Source organism: Myiozetetes cayanensis, unplaced genomic scaffold (assembly GCF_022539395.1).
Source record: "Myiozetetes cayanensis isolate MyiCay16 unplaced genomic scaffold, myiCay2020 scf15, whole genome shotgun sequence".
NCBI lineage: Eukaryota > Metazoa > Chordata > Aves > Passeriformes > Tyrannidae > Myiozetetes > Myiozetetes cayanensis.
In genome coordinates, this window is record NW_026087159.1 from 595,936 (window position 1) to 609,753 (window position 13,818).

Sequence of the window (13,818 nt, forward strand, 5' to 3'; positions counted from 1 at the left end):
AGGTGAATTGTTGCAAGAGGGCAGTGCCACACCCAGGCACTGCCCAGGCACTGCCATGCCAGGTGTCCACGTGGATCCGTGTGCCATCCTGCCCACTCCACACTCCATCCTCCTGGCTGGCATCCTCCTGGCTCCCCGGGGCACTGGGCACGGCCCCGAGGCTGCCAGAGCTCCAGGAGCTCTCAGGGACAGGGGGGGATTGTTTGGGGGGGTCTGTACAGGGCCAGGGGTTGGATGGATGACCCTTATGGGTCCCTTCCAGCTCGGGATAGCTGTGATTTTACGGTTCCTACTCTGCTTTTCCCAGTATTGCTACTATTAGAAAATCCTTGCCGGGCTGTGAACTCTGGGTTGTGGCTGATGCCCCAAGGCTGGTCCTGAGCATTTCACAGCGGTGCTAGTGCTGCTTCTCTGCTCTTCAGCCAGAACAGATTATTGAGCAGCAAACCTGAAGCCATTCCAGCAAATTCTCTGGGATATGAACACGAAGGGATCCCACAGGATCCCACCATCACATCCTACAGGCAGGAAAACAAGAGAACAAGCAGAACAAGGTGTTCTCGACAAGGAAAAAGTAAACAAATAAAATACCAAAACGCGATCGAACTGCAGTACCACAACAGAACTCCAGTTCCTGGCCGTGCATCCTCCAGCCGGGGAGGTTTTCCCACGGGATAACGCAGGGTGGGAATGTCGGGGAGCGGCGGTCGCTGCCTCCATCTCCTGGGAGCTGCGGGGAGCGCAGGGCGGCGGCGGCTCCCGCTGCTCCCGGGGCTCTGCGGGACCAAGCCCGGCCTCGGGGATGGAAAAGGGGAGGCTGCGACCCCCGGGCCCCCCGCGGGTCCCCCGGGACGGGCTCGGCCAGCGGGAATTGCCACGACCGGCCCCGCGATGGGACCAGCCCGGCCCAGCAGCCGCGGGGCTCGGCACCGACACTCGGCGGTGGTTTTGGGCTCGCTGGGGACTCTGTACCCACCTGGAGGTTCCTTCCGTGTCCCTTCTCCCTGCCTGCACTCCAGGCATCAGGAATTTCCTCCCGATCCCCAAGGAGAAATGCTCCCCGAGGGGTTACCCGGCTCCCCCCGGCAGGACCCACCGAGGCTGCGGTGAAGGCACATTTTCCTGCTCCAGTGTCCGACAGCCCAGCTGAAATGGGAACATTTCAAAGGCTCGATGTTCCCGAGATCTGCTGCTCCATCCTACCCTCAGCAATACTGGGATTGAAATAATTTCGAGTTTAGATTCTCAAGAGAAGAGCAATAAGGAATTGTATCCCCTCTGAGCAGCGTCCCCTGGGGCTGTGCTTCACCCCTGCTACTCACTGCTTCCTCACCCCTGAGACGACTGAATCCAGCCCAAAAGAAGTGGAAGACAACAAAATACCTGTTCTTGGGGAAAACTGCTAAATAAACATTACAATACAGTTAAATCCTTATTTTTGGCAGAACTTCCAGCAGACACCTGCTCCCTCGTCCTGCTACGTGCCAGTGCTGGGGCAGAGGTGGGAGCGTTTTCTTTACCTTAAAACATTGTCCACCCCATACAAGCACAAAAAACAGGTGGGAAGGTGCCTCTTAACAGTCATAAAGCTTCAGAGATGAATCACAGGGAAAACAGCTCCTGAGAACCAAAATGTGCAGGAAAACAAGACGAGCAGGATGTGATAAAGGCACACTCTGGAGTCCCTTTTTTAACACTTGCTTGGTTTCTGAAACCTTTCAGTAAGGTTGGGTTTTGATCCATGCCTTGTCTCTTCTCCCACCAGCAACATCTTCACCAAGCCTCCAGGAACTCACTGAGACTTTGGGGTTTTCAGGGCTATTAAAAGTATTTTGGAGTAATATTTTTGGCCAATTTGGTTATTTTTTTCCTGCCTACCTTCAGTGAAATCAAAGCAAATCATCACCATCTTGGAATCTTTTTCACCTGTTGCCTCCTATACGGTTTCAGTCACCCAGCAGACAGGCCCCAAAGTGCTTCTGTGTGAGCAAACATCACCCAAGAGATGGACTTGAGGCAACTGTGGGAAAACCCTTCTGTGCCTTGGGAACGATGGAAAAACAAAAATATCCATAAGCCATTTTGAATACAAACAGCAACAGCAGTTACCAAATACCTCAGGAGTGATTTAAAACCCAGATATTACAATTTACCATCAATGCCATTATCCTGAAATCTCATTTTCTTGCGCCATGATGGGATATTATCCTGAGCTGTTCCATTCTCTGGCAGTGAGAACATCAACAACACTTGGCTTTGCTGCAACAGTTCATGTTTAGGACAGAGGAGTTCAATAATCTGCAGTGATTTATCATCATAACCCTGCCCAGGTGTCTATGCAGGGCAGTTATTAATGTGATTCCTGGCACTCACAGTCCAAGTGTCTATTTTCAAAGGACCAGATCTTTGCAGGAAAATTATTTCCTCTCAATGCATTAAGTCAAATTTAACAGATACCTGAAAAACACACAGAAGGTGGATCATCCCACCCTAACACATCAATCCTACCACTGAATGCCTGTTTTATTACAAGTGTGGCATGAAACACTTGACTGAGGATAAATTTCTAAATAGCTCTTGATGTGTGTGAGATTTTTGGCAAGATTTACCAAGTAATACAATTTATATTTAATTTAGGAATGCTTGCTCATCCATTTAAAGTGGAAATAATAAAAAAAAAGAGCTGGTGAACTTCCAAATCATAAGTGATGGTTTTTTGTCAATTATAAAACGTTATGAATTTGCAACCTTTTTATTCTAGTGCTCAAAGAACTGCCAGCTATTTAAAACTGTACCTTTAGGATTATTCACAAGGTTTAACAAAAATAAATACCATTTTCAGGTTGTCTTTGGCACGCTGCAATTTGGCAACGGTGCCAAGAAAAGCACCACAGCACACCCTGCACTGCCAGACTCAGCCTTGCAAGAAGAGGAGAACGTAGTACAATGCAAACTTTAATGTCAATATATACAGAGCTTTAAAGAAAACATTTCTTTTAAAATTAAATGAAATAAATACAGTATGATACAAAATCCACAATATGCTTTAAGAGAAAGAAATGACAGTTACAATATCTGAGAATGGGGACCTTTTGGATAGTTCCATCTTTGAAGTACCTCAGAGAGCACGGAATTCATTGCACTGCTTGCAGGTAATGCCCTTTCGGATCCGGATCTGTCACCGCTCCCGTGCCAGGGCAGGGCCAGCTCTGCCCAGAGGCTCAGTGCAAGGTGCCAAAGTGCCTGGGACAGGATGACAATGCAGTTCATCAACAACACTGCCCCACTGCAGAACACCCACACCTGAACCCCTGGGCCTGCAAAGGAGAGCCAGCCCCAGCACCTACAGCTGTCCCAGAAACACCCCAGGAGAGGATTCAGGGTTATTCAGACTCGCTATTGGTAATGAGCTGTTGCCCAAATATTGAGATATAATCAATCAAGTATCTTCTAAAGCTTTCAGAGAGAGTTTGCTTTCATTACACAGGAAAAAGCTCGAGAAAACCAGTTGCTGATGATTTTATGGGGGCTTCTAATTGTATGAATTGTTATAAATACTCAAGTCAGCTTTAGCTACACACTCAGGGCGGGGTTTTCCCAAATTTGTATTTTCTTCTATTCCCAAAGGCACAACATAAATTGGGGGAGCAAACATTTAAGAACTACACTGAAGCAGAGACAACCAGTACTCAGAATGTGCTGGACTAGAGGATGTTAATGCAGATGGATGGTACAGTGTGAATGAGGAGGTGTGTTACCAACAGGTATCAGCACACACCCCACGTGGTTTCTGAATGAACTTCCAAGGAGAACTGTATGGTTTTTAACCTTACAGGATTATATAAGGGCTCTGTTATCATCACAGCTTCAGGAGCCTTCTGAAAACTCACAAGAAAGAAAAATTTGCTCCTCTCTTCCCCTCCCACAAATATTTGCAAACTTTTAATTCTGGATAGGACTGAAAAACTTAAGTGCTACAGAAGTACATAAACCCCCACGTTTGCACTGATGTTTTAGCCTAATTTCACTGATACAAATCAGGAGAATTATTATAGCCTTGTTAATTCACTGAACTCAATTCCACAGAGCAGCCTGTAACAAGGAACTTGCAACTGCTGAAGTTTGCTCGAGGTCATTTAAACATTGGACAAACACAAATCAGCTTTGAAAAACGAACTGAAACAGGGAAGACAGAATTCCAGCTCAATGGGACTGACTTGGGCGAGGTTTTGGATTCCCCCTCTGGATGCAGGGATGTTTAAACCACACTACAGTGAACAGCACAGCACCTGCACCTCAGGCTCTTGCTGTGGTCAAGAGTTTACTGGTTTTGAGGAAAATAGGGAAAAGAACCAAAACCACACAACACTGAGACTACAGAAGTCACAGACTGACTGAACCCACCCAGGCCAAGCTCTGGGTGTGGGCACTCTGTGTCACCCACCACTGGCTCACACTGATGCCACTGCAGAGTTTGTGGATATGTAACAGGAATACAACAGAGTCCCTCACTTTTTCTGAAAAGGGTAACTGAAGATGGAAATCAGTGATATCCAAGGGGTGAAAGACCAGCAAAGCATGTCCTGAGCCTGCTCCAGCTCCAGCTGATGTCAGTGAGATCTGCCCTCTGTGTACCAGAGAGTTGGAGCTTATTGATAATTATCGCCAAACATCAGAGCAGGAGCTTTTCTGGCAGGAACAGAAGCCACTGCCAAACTATTGTATCATTTAAGTTTTAGTCCTGGGGGAACTCCTCTAGGCTGAATGCCTATTTCTGTGTAATTACCAGTCTTTGTAAAAACTTACTTTTTCCCCCAACTCATAAAGCAATTTGTGAACTTCAGCTGTGCCCAGATGATATGAAAGTTAAACACTGTGCACTGACCTCTGTTCCAGTTACCTTTTCTTCTATTTCAAACATTTAATTGACAGTCCATGAGCAGATCATGCTACTTTTGTATCACAAAACCTAAGCTGGGAAAAGGAGGGATGAGAAATATGGAAGAAATTCCAAAAGGAGCATCTCAAAGATGATTGTTAGACACAGAAAGAGCAAACTGCACATGAACTCTTCTGTATTCCTGCACGTCCAAAATGTTTCAAGGAGTGATATGCTGAAACAGTCATAGCAAGGGAACTTCCCCCCTAAATTAAGGATTACAATTGGCATACCAGGGTACACTGGCCTGTCAGATATAACATATCCACACCTTCTCCTCATGATAAGACAACTCTGTAATGTTGCAGTCACTGACACTTCGCTTTTACCCCAGGAGCATCACCTTTACCAAAGGCCAGGAGTGATATGAAACCAGCAGGGATAACTTTAGAGCTGTTTTAACTCTGCCAAGAATCAGAACATCCACCCTGTTTGTGTTCTCTGCCTTGTCTGTGTACTTTTCCTCTCACCACCTTTGTGCTGCACACCAAGAACAACTCCAGTACCTTCAGCTGCTTCCAACTGCTCTTGTGCAAAATGCTTTTAAGGTGCTTATAATGTGGTGCTTCTACAAGCTAAAAGAAAATACCAATAGAAACACTGTTAAATGATTCATGGGTAAAGCCATTAAAGACCAGCTGCTGCCTTACAGGAAAGGCAATTGAAGACAGTTCAAGTTTGACATTTCCATTGTGTTCCACGCCTTGCATTTACCTCTCATCCCCACCACAGCTTTTACCACTGCATTTCAACCCACATCACACCTTGACCTTGGCTCAGGGAGCTTCATTTCCACCATTTTGCTTTTTTTTTTTTTTTTTTTTTTTTGAGTGAATTCAAATTCTTCTGGCAGTCAGCCCTGAATTTACATCAGAATTACCATGACAGAGTGTGGACAAGAGGTTTTTACAGGCATTCTTGCTGGCAAAGGTCTCCAGGGTAGGGAAAAGGAAGATGAACCAGCTGCAAAAGCAGATTTTGTCCTAAACAAAAAGCTTTTTGAGGAAGCAGTTGAGCTCTTTGAGAAGCTTCAAGCATTTCAAACAGGCACCTCAAAACTAGGCACAAATGGCCCCTAAAGCTTCCAGCACTCCAGAAATTCCACATGGGGCACGTTCTGCAGGATACAAAGAGCACACCTATGTTTGCTATCCTCAGGAAGTCTCAAATCTAGGTATATTCAGACCTAAATATCTGAACAGGTAATTCCCATCTTCCCCCATCACAACAGAAGAAAGCAGCTTATCTAACAGAACTTCCAACACCCCCAAGTGCTTCACAGGTACAGACAAAACCCAGCCAACACCCTCCTGTAAGATGGGAGTTCCCATCACCACTCCTGGTGGCTGGGCCAGAATTCTCCTGGAAGGTTTTATTTTCCTCTGTCTCAAAACGCCCCAGTTCTGCCATCACTGGGGTCCTGTAAGTGGAAATTCAATGATGACAAATCAGATTTGATTTTTGGTCACTTGGATTTTCTACCTCTTCACAGTCTGATGTCACTAATTTAATTAATATTTAAAATGTGTGTCATCCTGCTATGAAATTATAACTGTTCAGTGTCTACAACTTTGGAGAACACTTTTATCTCTGAATGCTTTAGTTCCCAGTCTACCAGCAGTTAGCAAAGGTTTTGAAGCAGAAACCCCCAAGATAATTCTGGCCCTGCAATTTCTTTCCTCTTCATCACAGCATTTAGGAACAGCTCAAGTCCTAACACCAGACAGAGAGGGCAAGGGAGTGCTGGCCACAGGAATTCATCCATAACTGTGACATTCCTTGGTCAGAATTCCCTTATCTGGGCACACTGCAAGGCTTAATAATTTCCCCAAGCTACCCCTACAGTTAGGCAAAGAGAATTTTGCATTTCTGTTCTGTAATATTTGTACATGCAGCGAGAGGTTCAGAGAGAAGCAACAACGTTCTATTTTAAAACAAACAAAAATAAAATCAAATAAATAAAAATCCACGTGCCAAGTCTGTTATAATAAAGTGTCAGTTTGTGTCATATGCCAAAAACCTTGATATTCAGTGGAAAGACTGCTGAGGGATGTAACTCAGTAGTTGTACTAATGGATGGCAGATAGAAGTAACAAAGATTGAGCTGCATGGTGTTGTCTCAAAGTGGTACCAATGATTTTGAGATCCTTATTTTTGACAGTTTATGCACATTTTAACTTCTTCCAGCTCAGTGCAGAACACAATTTGTGGCAACAACTAGAAATGTTCATTTTCCTGTTAAGAGGCCACAATCAGCACTTCTTTTTGGGTCACAAGTGATCAAATTAAGTTGATGGGTAAAGTGCAGAATTTTCCACATCCCTTTGTATTTTCACATAAATTTATCAGTTACTGGCACCATGCAAACACAGACCTCCCAAACCCACACTAATGAACTGAACACTGGCACAAGACATGAGCCAACTTTGCATAAGAGTCCTGGACAAGTGAAATGAATCAAGTTGAATGAATTAAGTGCCCAATTACAAAATTAATTTGTCCTTCACAACAGGGTCTAAAAGGTGTGAGGAAAAGAAAACTCCCACTGACACTTTATGTACAACTTGGTCATTGGCAACGGTCCCCTAAACCACTTCTTTTTTTAACTGAACCCAGCAAAACTATACAGAATGTGAAAGAATATTTGCAACAGATCTCAAAGGACAGTGTAGAGAAGTTCATCATGGTGTACCTGATGTTTAAATTAATTTTACAGATACAGCCTGTAAAACAAACACAGTATGAACCTGTGGATTTTTTTTTTTCTTTTTTCTTTTTAAAAAAAAGGACTTTTACAGAATTCAAGTAGTGTAGCAGGAAACCATAGATGCCTTTTTGATCACAGGTCAGGCGAAACAGAGCCCCTTGTTGAGTTTCCCCCTTGCTTCTGTGTGCTCAGGTGTGCCAGTGGATCTATAAGTCTGTGGATGTGAGCTTTTTCATGCTCCGTCGCTGAGCTAAACTGGAGGCTGCAACAGGCTCTAACACTGGCTGAAATGTCTTGTGGTTCAGTGCAGAATATGTAGCAGCCATGGCTCCCTGGGGAAAAAAGAAATATAAAATAATTATATATATATATTAAAAAAGTATTTTTATCAGACAATAAAGCAATTGAAAATTAAGTTCTCAGTTAACTCAACGAAAACCAAATTACTTATGGCAGGTCACAGGCACCTCTAAAATCTGCTTGGAAAAATACATTTATTGCTGAATCCTTCTGATTTCTAAGCATGGCTGACATGTGACATTTCTTTTTCTTTCCTGTGTATTTCTTTTGTATACCTTAGATGTAGGAGTCACCTTTTAATGTAGGGCAGAATTAGCACCTTCCAAGCGAGATCAGCACCAGTTTATCAAATACAGCAGGTTCAGAGGCTATTCACATCCTGACAGTCATGACACAACTCAATATTAAACTACCTTAATCTTTGCAAAGAAAACACCCAGAAAAATCTCTTCCTTTGAACATAAGGTAAACAAATGATTTATTATTAATTTAGAGATGGACTTTACACAAGAGTGTGGAGTGACAGAACAAGGGGGAATGGCTTCCCACTGCCAGAGGGCAGGCTTGGATGGGATATTGGGAAGGAATTCTTCCCTGTGAGGGTGGGCAGGCCCTGGCACAGGTTACCCAGAGAAGCTGTGGCTGCCCCTGGATCTCTGGAAGTGTCCAAGGTCAGGTTGGACGGGGCTTGAAGCAACCTGGGATAGTGGAAGTTGTCCCAGCCCATGGCAGGGAGTGGGACTGGATGAACTTTGAAGTCCCTTCAACCCAAAGCATTCCATGAATTTCTCATGTAGTTACATAAGCAGGTTCTAAGGGAAAGAAAAGGAAGTTAATTCCTCTTCTAAAGAACAAACAAAAAGAACTAACGAAAGTTCTGTCTGTAGCTGTGAACCAACCCAACCCACTGCACAGCCACCACCCTGAGCACAGTGCAGGGTGTTTTACCTTTACTAGATGTGGGGCATCTTGCCTGTTGAGCTGATAATGTGGCAGCTGGTCCCTGCAGGCAATCCAGGAATGCTTCAGCACCTGCTCTGCCGTGTACCTCTGGTGGGGATCCACGTGCAGCATGTGGGAGAGCAAGTCCTGCAGGGAAACCAAACACACTGTTCACCTGAAATCATCTTTAAAGCAGTCCTGATGGCAGCAGTGAGCAAAGGACCCACTGTGGCAGAGGGATTAACACAATGCACACACCCCCCCCCCCAGATCAGCAGACAGACTGGATCTTTCTGTGCCTTGACACTGCAGAAGGCTCAAAACAATGTGTTGTACTATTGCAGCAGTTCAACAGAGCAAGCCTTTATTGCAAAGGAACTTGCTGTTGTGCCTTTCATGTCTGTTATTAACAGAATCTTTAAAAGACTAGAAATCCTATTAGAATTTAGCAGACAGAATTTGTGGAGGAAAGCTATTATTTGCAAACATCTCTCCGTGTTCGTTCTGCATGTTTGGGGTCTGACTACATATTACAATTGAATTAATTGATAGTGACACACCAGCAGTGAACTTTTCCTTCAAGGAGCCACATAAAGCATAAATCCAACAGCAATGGCCACTTGGTTTTGCCTGTTAGAAGCATCAGCAATAAGCTACTAATTACAGTGCTGGTCAAAAGCAGAGCTGGGTGGGAAGGGCACAGAACAGAGATAGGAATAGTCTGAATTAAAAACAAAATATGGACAAGCAGACAGAATGTTCCATTTGTTTGAGGTACAAACTGTCAAGCATTCTTAAATACACAGAAGTGAGTTACTTGTGCTAAGACAGCAGCATTCTGAATCACTCCTACTGAACTGAACAAACAGTACAGTTCCAAAGGATCAGGAAAGGAGATTTTAATATTAGTAAGTATTATTAATAGTTATTAAATATTAATAATATTAATGCCAATCTTTAGAAAAGGTAACACTGGTGATTAAGATACCAGGTCAACACCAGGGAGCCCATGCAGCAATTGAGAAGAGATGGAGTGTTTTTAAATAAAAAGGGACAGCTGCATAATCAAGCTGATGAAGATTTTTGGCAAGATATGCAGATCTAATTGGTTGTTAAAGTACTAACAAAGACAAGACACTCAATGACTTCAGCACTGAACAACAAAGAAATGGCACTATAAAAAATTCAACTTAATGGCAGACTGGGCAGCTACTACAACTGACAGATAACTGTAAAAATCATCCCTGCAGTGAAGGAACCCCACAAACAACCTGCCCTGACAGACCAGTCTAGTTTATAATGTTCAGCAACATTCCTTTGAATTCTACAAAAATGTCAAAACAGAACACATTTCCACCTTTGCTGCATCTGAAACAGTGTCCCAGTTGCCTCCACTTAGGGAGAATTTTCCACTGCCTATCCGTACCAGGATCTCCTCAGGAGTATCATTGGGACCATTGGCAAAGGGAGTGTAGCTGTTGAGAGACAAAAAACAAAGCACCTTGTTAGGGGTAAAAAACTGCCAGGAATTGGGAAGAAATCTCGTGAATCACTCAGAATTCCACTGCCAACAGAAACATATCACAGAATACACAGGTACTGTTAAATACTACGAACACTTCTCATAGTACATCACAAGTACCAATTTAGGAAGAGAATAATTTCCAATTATTTAGCCCTTAGACAAAAAAGCCTGCTAGTCTTCTGCTAGAGCAAAACTCAGAAAACCTTTTCTCCTTTGGCCACTAGATGCTTCCTAGAGCTGCATCAGTCTGGGTGAGTTAGAGAACTATAAACCAGTGTGTTCTATAACAGGGCCAGGAGATGCCAGAAGGTGACTCCAAGGGTGCAGGGTGGGGAGGATGAGAGGTTGCAGGGTAAAAAGAAAACCCCCAGGTACTTTCACAGGCTAAATTCTCTCCAGAGAACTGGGGGAAGTCCTTGGCATCCCCCAATCCTGTCCTATGGAAAAGAGAAGCCTTAAACCTCCTTGTAAGATAAGGCTGGTTATTGTGTTTACTTATTGACTTACTGTTCCACCTGAGTGTGTCATTCCATGAGGTAATCCCTTACCATTTGAAGGGAAGCAGGGATTCAGGCAGCATGCTGGAATTTTAGGTAAACAAAACAGCTCAGAAATCTTTCTCACCCTGCCAACATGGTGTAAAGAAGAACACCCAAGCTCCATATGTCACAAGCAGCATCATAGCCCTGTCTCATGAGCACCTGTGAAACAAAGAGTGTTAAAGACTTTGCATGGATCACAAACCACCCCAAACCAACAGCACTACCCAGCCCAAAGAAAGGGTAAGGCAATCCCTGCATCATGTCACAGGTTTGACTACTGATTTTTCAATATACAGGTGGTAGTAAATACCAACAATATTTCCTGTTCCTAGAACATCATCTCTTAAGATTTTCAACAGGCTAACATCTTATTTTTGAGGGTAGACTCTGCTATTTTAAAGCAGTTTTATAATAAACTCATGCACCAGTATTTGTAAAGTATGTGTGATTATATTTAAGGAAAACTAGCAGAGTTTTTCTTTTTTTTTTTTTTCAAGCATTGCTAACAAGTTTAAGTATCTGATGCATCAAAAACAGCATAAAGAAAACACAGAGCAGCTTAAAATACCTCTGGTGCCACAAAGTTTGCAGTGTAGCACGGGGTTAGAAGGAGTCCATTTTCTCCTCGAAGCTGTTTTGCAAATCCAAAATCACAAATCCTGATGGAATCAGCATTATTGGAGTCATCTGTATATAAAATATTACTGGGTTTGAGGTCTCGATGCACCACCTTTAAACCAAGAAATTTGAAAAGGCACCATTTAGAAAGAGCACCAAACAAAGTGCATTTGTTTGTACCGAATTTGCAATTTATAGAAACTGTTCTCTAGACGAATACACTTATTAAGTAACAGAAAATTCTAGTTCAAGTAAGGTAATAAAAATCCCACTGGCTCATAATGTGACTGGAACTGACATCACCATTTGCCAACAAGCACAAGAGAACAAATATCTGCTGCTTCACAAACTGCAGAGTCCAAAGGGTTTGCCAGAAGAACAGGACGAGTTGTTGATATGATTCACCTTTGTAATAAAATACAAAACCTTTCTCCCTTCTGCCATAACAACAAGCCAGGCACGTAGCACAAGGGATGTGTAACTCTCAGAGATGTGGGAGAGGCTGTGGCTGGCAGGAACCCTCACCCCCTGGCAGTGCAGGTAGTCCACGGTCTTGGCGATGGTGAACAGCACGGCGCTGGCCTCACGCTCCGAGAAGAACTTCTGCCTCAGGATCCGGTCCAGCAGCTCCCCCCCCTTCATCAGCTCAGTCACCAGGTAGATGAACCTGCCATCATCATACACCTGAGGAGAGGTTTAACAAGTGTAAGCATGTAACTGTATCTATTCCAAACCAACATCTCCGATTACACATCCCAATGAACCGAAGTTTCAGACTGGACTGTTCCCCTCCTCCCACAGGAACGTGGAGCACAAACAGCAGGCCCTGGCACAGCACGGAGTGTGAGGCAGCTCATGTGTCAATCAGCAGTTGATTCATGACTCTCGATTACATTTTTCAGTCTCAGAACTTCTGCTCCAAGAGGAAAGCAGCCCCACCACTCCCTGTTGCTCTTCCCATCCACAGATAACTTTTAGCTGTTGGCAGTTGGCATAGACAGGACATGAACAGCATTCTCAGATTCCCACACCAGTACTCATTTCAAATAAGAAATATGGCATTTCTAACCTTTACATCATTTCTCACTTCAGCTTCATTAAACAGCCTTTAGAAAGAATTAGTATCAGGACAACACTGTATTTTGAAATACTCCCTTTACTATTAGGTACTGCTCTCACAATACATTTTACCATGTAAAGGAAATTTAATGAGTCCCAATAAACTCCCTGCATCTCTACTTGTTTTTTGAGTACTGTGCAGTAAGAGGTAGCAGGGACAGAGGTACATACATCCTTCAGAGTGATAATATTTGGATGTTGTCCGTAACGCATGAGAATCTCGATTTCTTCTGAGGGATCCCTCTTGCTTTTATCAATTATCTGCAAAATATAACAGGAAAAACAACTTGGCTAAACAAAGCCTGCTTAATAAAGACATTTTTTTCCTATTTACATCTTTGCTTCAACAACAGAATAAAAAAATTCCAGAGTTAATTACTTCTTACTCATCACGATTAATTCACGTTCCAGCTTCACATCCCATAGTTTATTCATTTCTTGCTCTATCCTTGTTAAGATTCTATCATTAATGCAGCCTATCCTGCTCCAGTGGGCAAGGAAATGCAATGGACTGTCTGAAGCATCACTAATTCCCTCTGCAGCCCAGTTCCACCCTTGTGAATCTCATTTCTGCTGTTCTCATAATTGTACAGTATTTTCAGGCTTCTGACTTACAAAAACAGCTACACTAATTGGAAAATTCATAAATTTAAATTTACAAATCTGCTGCACAATAATTTCTGAACTGTTAACAAGGAAATTTATTCCAGTACCTTCACAGCAAACTCCATGTTTGTGGCTATGTGTATACATCTCTTGCAAACAGAGTAGGAACCAACACCAATATCTTCCTTCAGTTCATAGACATCAGTGAACTGGGCACTGTTCCCATGAAGCTGCTTCAAAAAAAAAAAAACCAACAAATTCAAATTGTCATCTAAACCAACAAGATGCTCTTTGCCATGACAGTTTCCCAACAGCAAAAGTTTCTCCTGCCTGCCCATGATTTCTCTTTGGAATTCTGCCTCCAGAGAAACAGCAGCTGACTTTTTTAAAATTCAAAAATATCCCAGGGAAGTATTTTAATAAGGCACATTTTATAATGGTTCCCCCCTCCCCCCAAAAAAGAACAGGTTGTAAATACTAAATATTGGTCAGTCTCTGACATGTCAACAAAGTTTCCCAA

General features: G+C 43.2%; 1 protein-coding gene across 3 annotated transcripts in view; it reads right to left on the bottom strand.

Annotated features, from left to right (window-relative positions):
- Positions 1–2,937: 2,937 nt before the first annotated feature.
- Positions 2,938–13,818, bottom strand: part of RPS6KA6 (ribosomal protein S6 kinase A6) — a 36,381-nt gene continuing 25,500 nt past the window's right edge. For 2 of the 3 annotated variants that reach the window (XM_050310297.1, XM_050310299.1), the window contains exons 15-22: positions 13,406–13,531; positions 12,864–12,953; positions 12,099–12,257; positions 11,524–11,685; positions 11,038–11,114; positions 10,246–10,363; positions 8,895–9,035; positions 2,938–7,978 (exon numbers count right to left, since the gene is read on the bottom strand). In XM_050310297.1, the coding sequence (XP_050166254.1) occupies positions 7,853–7,978; positions 8,895–9,035; positions 10,246–10,363; positions 11,038–11,114; positions 11,524–11,685; positions 12,099–12,257; positions 12,864–12,953; positions 13,406–13,531 (999 nt within the window). In that variant the 3' untranslated portion in view covers positions 2,938–7,852. The remainder of the gene's footprint in view (positions 7,979–8,894; positions 9,036–10,245; positions 10,364–11,037; positions 11,115–11,523; positions 11,686–12,098; positions 12,258–12,863; positions 12,954–13,405; positions 13,532–13,818) is intronic. The other variant, XM_050310298.1, reaches the window with a different exon arrangement.